The 5,950-nt window shown below is 49.8% G+C and overlaps 1 protein-coding gene across 1 annotated transcript in view; it reads right to left on the bottom strand.

Moving 5' to 3' along the window:
- Positions 1-3,153: 3,153 nt before the first annotated feature.
- ALPK2 (alpha kinase 2) overlaps positions 3,154-5,950 on the bottom strand; it is a 105,950-nt gene continuing 103,153 nt past the window's right edge. Inside the window, exon 13 of the mRNA XM_077777602.1 lies at positions 3,154-3,609. Coding sequence (XP_077633728.1) covers positions 3,381-3,609 — 229 coding nt within the window. The 3' untranslated portion in view covers positions 3,154-3,380. The remainder of the gene's footprint in view (positions 3,610-5,950) is intronic.

Genomic DNA, 5,950 nt, shown 5'->3' with positions numbered 1-5,950 from the left:
CTTATAAAAGGGAGAAATTCGGACACAGACATGCATGTGGGGAGAGCATCACATGAAGACCAGAGTCATGTGGCCACAGGCGAGGCCAGGGGCAAAGCCTTCCTCAGCACCTCTTGAGATTGGGGCCCTTCATCTAGGACTCTGGGCTCCAGAACTAGGAGACAATACATTTCTGTTGTTTGAGCCACGTGGTCTGTGGCCCCTTGTTAGGACAGCCCCACAAGACTGACACAGACACCAGAGAAAATACCGTGGGTTACTTACCAGTGGGAAACAGCCATTGCCTTCTCATTCCTCCTGGATGTAGGCAGAGAAAGAGGAAGTGATGTGATGGAGAGGAAGATGGAGGTGAGATATCCATCAGAATTGCTTCTGATACTAAGATGGAAACTTCCTTCCCTAAAACCGAAGTGGACAGACTGGTTTTCTTGGTCCAATCTGATCAAGAACATGTGATTTTTTATAAAAAAAATCTCTGAGATAATTTCTATCCAGAACCACTGGGGCCTCTCGTGAGAAGCAGAATTTAAATCATTCTTATCTGGTGCTACAGTGAGCGCTTGTGACTATTTGTTCATCGCATCACAAAGTGGGAGCCTGTGCTCACGTGACCATGCAGAGAAACATGGCGCCCGTCTTGCTGGAGGCTTTTACCAAACAGTTTTAGCATGAGCAGGCTTTCGGATTGCAGAGTTGCTATAGGAAAGAGTTGGAAAACAGACCCTGTGCTGGGAGGCAGAAGAGGTTTTGTGTCTCTTTGATTTTTGTGTTTAAATTATTTAAGTCCAAGTGGCACCTGCAGATCTAAGTGGGAGAGAAAATGCCAATCTGATCACTCTTGCACCCGACGTCCAGCGGAACAGAGCATACATGAAGGGACTGAGCCCGCACCGGGCTGTGGCCGGCTCCTCCCATCTGCATCCAGCCAAATGCATGCCCAGCACACACACAAAACACTGCGGATACTTACAAAAGAGAGCACTTGATAACTAGAAAATAACTGTTGCTTCTTTTGGCATCCTTTTAACTGTGAATGTATTGAAACCCTTCACTAATAGGGGGCTTACCAGAAGCGTGGCTGGGGAGGCACCAATACACATGAAGTATTGACACAAGCCAGCACATCCCAAAACAGACCTTTCCAGAACTTGATGCCCAGTGGCAAGAAGGCATCACATCTCTGCCCTTCTCCCTAGCGGTAAACCTGCTATTGAAAACAAAAGCTCATTTCAATGAGATGCTCATTTATTTTTGTCATTTGCCCATCACAGAGCTCCAGTGTTGAGCCCTTTAGGAAACGGGGACACTTAATGTATATGAATCGCCTGTAGGCACCGAGTAGGAAATCCCCAGCTGGACCCACTAGGCTCAGTGCCTTGGTTGAGTGCTGTGTTATGGACCTAACACTGCACACTTAGGAAGACAAATAGGAAAATCGATAGAAATTCAACTGCTGCAAACTGAGCTAAAACAATGGCAATGAGTGCGGGCATTTCTGAGACCCCCAGAATGGTGTCTTTGGTGTTAAGAGAGACCCATAGCACGCTCACCTTATTTGTGCAAGGAAAACAGTCTTTCATCTTAGAACAGAAGGTCAGGGTTTAGGTGGCAGACAGATGGCCACCCCACAAAGACAGTCCACGGGGGCCCTGGATCCCCTTCTGTCCCTGGTCCTCCGAATGTTTTCAAACAGATGAAATCAGATTATAATAAACAATAAAGGCATGGGGGGGGGGTGGAATCTAAGCATCCGTGAAAGGAGGACAGGACAGCACGATCCGAGAGAGCCATCCCACGAGCAGACTGTCACCTGCAAAATCAGGGAGTATAAAATTCTTTCCCCTTGGCTGTCTCTCCAAATTCAACTTCAAAACCAGCCAGGGGGGAAGAGGGTTACATGGTGACTTTGACTTTTCATTTGGTACCTTTCTAGAATTTTTTTTTTATTACTTATGCTGATATTATTTTTATAACTACAAATTATTACTAAAGAAAGTACCCTGGTTGGGGCATCTGGGGGGTTCAGTAAGTTAGGTGTCCGGCTTCAGCTCAGGTCATCATCTCATAGTTTGTGAGTTCAAGGCCCGCGTCAGGCTCTGTGCTGACAGCCTGGAGCCTGCTTCGGATCCTATGTCTTCCTCTCCCTGCCCCTCCCCACTCATGCTCTATCTCTCTCAAAAATAAATAAACATTAAAAAAATTTTTTTAAAAGTACCCTGGTCTCTTAAGAGGGCTCTGGTCAAACCCACACTCAGGTGGGTATGTGTGTATGTATATACACTCTCATTCCGATCAAAAGGCAGCCTGTGCCTTTTTGCTACCGTAGAACTTTCTAGAACTCCTCTGCTAGACAGATCTGTAGTATCTGTACGGGGAAAGCAGGCCGCAAGCTGCCTCATAGTAAAATACGCATTTTAGGATCTGTAGCCAGGGAATCACTTCGGAAGGACGGCTGGCACTGGCAGATTTTCTGAAGGGATGAGAAGTGGCGGGCTGAAGGGTGTTCTCCTTCAAATGCCTTTTCAAAACAAAACTCCCGTGTATGCTCTCTTTTGTCTCAAAAGCCTGTGCACGGAAGAAGCAGCCAGGAGTCTTCCGTTGAGGCCCACGGCCCCTGGAGGGAGGCCGTGGAAACCCACCAGGGTGCTCACGGGGCCTGGAGCGGGCGCCCCCTGGCGGTTTCTTTCTCGTGGCCAAGCAGCTCGTTCACAAATCAGCACCGCCGAGCCGCCACAAGTGCTCCCCCCAGGGCACTGTGGTTTGAATTCTAGGAAGTCTAGCCCCTCGACATTTCAGGGCCCTCCTACCTGTGGTATAGACACTCTCTCCAAGTGTGAGCCCTGGCTAGATGGGGAGCCCCTGTGAGTGTGCTAGAAATGCAGAATCTTGGCCCCGCCCTCCACATGTACTGAATGAGAACCCACATTTTCACAAGAGCCTGGGTGACCCATGTGAAGTTTCAATTTGAGAAGTATCGATCACACTGCTCAGAGGTGACCTAATGATACGGTCCGGGAGTCGTGGAAATCGCCTTAAAACCCAACCATCTAAGAGGGCTGTGTGCTGTGGGATTCCAACTACTGTAGATGACATTCTGGGAAAAGCAAAACTATGGAAATGGTGAAAGACCNTAAAAAAAAAAAAGATGGACTGTCTTTGGGAGTGACAGCTGATTCCGTCTCTCCGTACGTCTGGTCACAAATCCTGCTCTGAGATCATCTCAGGGAGGACAGCAGGTGATGAGTTTGGAAGCAGCGTCGGGCACGGGCAGCCAGAAATAGGACTGTCACTGCTTCTCTGTGGGCTACGTGTTCTCTCTTGAGTGTTTCCAGACTCCGTGTGTCCACAAGACTATGCGCTGCTGGGTGCTGGCCCTTAGCTCACATGGGACGCGAGGTTTTCTTTTCCGCTGGGCTCCCGGGCGCCATCTTCTTTACAGCTGTGGAGTTTGGCTGAACTCTGCTTTTACTGACAGTTGGCTTCTTCTGTTTCTGGCTGTTGTTTTGAAGTGACTTCAGCCCCAGCATTTTACAATACTTGTTACACTGGTGCAGTGCTTTAAACTGATCGATGAAGGTCATGGAACAGTTGCCTTTGAATCCTTTGTACCTGTGGGTTTGGGGAGAAGGACACACACTTCTTACAAACAGGACACCTCACCAGCTTTGACAGAGGAAACTAACGGTAGGTGAAAAGTACGTTGATTCCTCCAGAGGCAAGGGTGGCCGAATGTTTGCCCCAACTATGCACAGGAAAAACTAAGCCTGTGGGATTAGGTAAAGACAAAGGTCCCCTGGCATGCACACATTAGATCAAAGGCCTGTGATTATTCGAATGTTCTAGATGCTTACGGTTCCAATGAAACAGCACACTCTTGGCCTTTTTCTTTTAGTCATAGTGACTAGTGCTGGACCATCGTGATAAAAATTAGATCTCTTGGTAGTCTGAAAGCCACTCCAACCTGCCCATAGGTTCTGAATAAAACAACACTATAACGTTGGGGCTGGAAGACATTATTTAGTTTAGACCTTTTTTTATTGTTCTTATTTATTTTTGAGAGAGAGACAGAGAAGCAGAGGACCTAAAGCAGGCTCTGCACTGACAGCAGGAAGCCCGATGCGGGACTTGAACTCATGATGCCTGAGATCATGCCCTGAGCTGGAGTTGGACGCTTAACCGACTGAGCCACCCAGGTGCCCCTAGTTCAGACCTTTCAATTTAGAGTGTAAGGAATTTAGGCCGAGAGGTTCTGTCACCAGCCGAGAAAACAAAGCAAGTTGGTGCAAGAGCCAAGATTAGGATGCAATCCCCTGAGTCTTTCTCCTAGAGAAGAGCTCCCCAGCAGGAGGAGAATGTGGGCCTTTGTCACTGGGGGGCTAACCTGCCTGGGGGTGGTCTCAGCATTGGGACATTTAACCCTCAAACTGTAAGTGACTGTTTTCACATCCCAATCATGGAAGGTTATAGTGTCTTCCTTGACAGGCCGGGTCTCCAGGTGCCCAATCCCCCCATCCACCTGCAGATGAACAAGACCCACCACAGAAGCTAATAGGCTGCTCAGAGGATGAATCTCGGGCTTCACGCACCTCGACGCACCCAGCTCAGCGCATGACATGAGGTATGATTCAGTTAACATGGGCCAAGTTACTGTCATGACCAGTATCATCACGGCCATCCTGTGGAAGGGATGTGGAAGCCGAGACTGAAGGATGAGGAGGGGAAATGGGATGGCGAGGGGGAGGCTGGCACACAGAACCATCGGCATAATTTGTGAGGCCCCTGGATAAAATGAAACCATGGGCTTCTCATTCAAAAATCATGGAGACTTTTCCCGCGTCGGGCTCTNCCACGGCTGCTTCATGGGACAAACAAGAGATCCAGCCTCTTTCATTTGCTGGGAGAAACCACAAAGGTCAAGGAAACGTGGAGTGAATGGGGACGGAGACTGTGCACCTTTCCCCATGAAATCCGCGCTGGGGTTGAAGCTCTTAGGGGAGTGGAATTCTCCTTTCATCTCCCGAACCACAGCATCCGGCTGCAGCTCTGTCTTGACAAGTTCCTTACAAATCCAGCCTGCTCCCTCCTCCTCCTCCTCCTCCTCCTCCTCCCTGAGGGGCTGCTCTTCCCAGACCCCCTCTGGAAGCCCACAGTCCATTTGCTTGTGCAAACTGCCTGGGTTTCTAAAAGCCGAGCTCCCTCCCTAAAGAAGAAGTCAGCTCAAGACAGGAGTTGAATCCAGCAGGGTAGGAAAAGTTTCCGCTGCCAACCACGTCATCTTTACGTCTCTGTCTTCTGTAGGATGCTGCCGGAAAGGCTGAAATGTCAGCCCCGCTGCGTTTCTCTGGTGCCTGAGTGCTCTGGGCGGGACGCGAGGTCGCGTGGGCCTGGGCTTCTCAGACTCGATGGAAAGCCCAACCCCGTCCTTCCGGTGGAGGGAGGCCTCGCTCCTCAGACAAACTAGGAAGGTCACGGCCAGGGGCAGCCTCCCTGTTGAAGCACCCTGCAACATCACAGTCATGTGTCTCAGGCTGCCTTGAGGCTTTTAAACATTCAGACAACATCTAGTCTCTACAGGGAAAAAATCACTAATTCACGCTGGGACCTCCCAGAAAATTCGATTGTTGCTTCTTAAGCACTGCCTGGCAGCCGACAAGCATGTAATGCCGGTACGAAGTGAGCCCTTTTATGATGGTTCCCATGCTCTGTGGACAAAGAAGGCAGACTTCCCGGCAGCCCAGCAGGGTCTGCCCTCTTCGCTAGCCCCTGAGAGCCCAGACCTCTTCCCGGAAATCTGGCACCTTCTTTTCCTCTATGTCCCTTTCTTTAGAGTCATGGAAAGCCAGAGTAGGGCAGCAGGCACTGGGGCTGGATCTCACAACAGCTGCCCCGGGCAATGGTGAGGCTCTAGAGGGAAGGCTGCTCTGCTCAGTGGAGGAAGCCTTTCTCAGCC

The sequence above is a fragment of the Crocuta crocuta genome, unplaced genomic scaffold (assembly GCF_008692635.1).
Source record: "Crocuta crocuta isolate KB4526 unplaced genomic scaffold, BGI_CrCroc_1.0 scaffold36, whole genome shotgun sequence".
NCBI lineage: Eukaryota > Metazoa > Chordata > Mammalia > Carnivora > Hyaenidae > Crocuta > Crocuta crocuta.
Note: the sequence above shows the minus strand (reverse complement) of the source record. Positions and strands in the feature narration are given on the sequence as shown.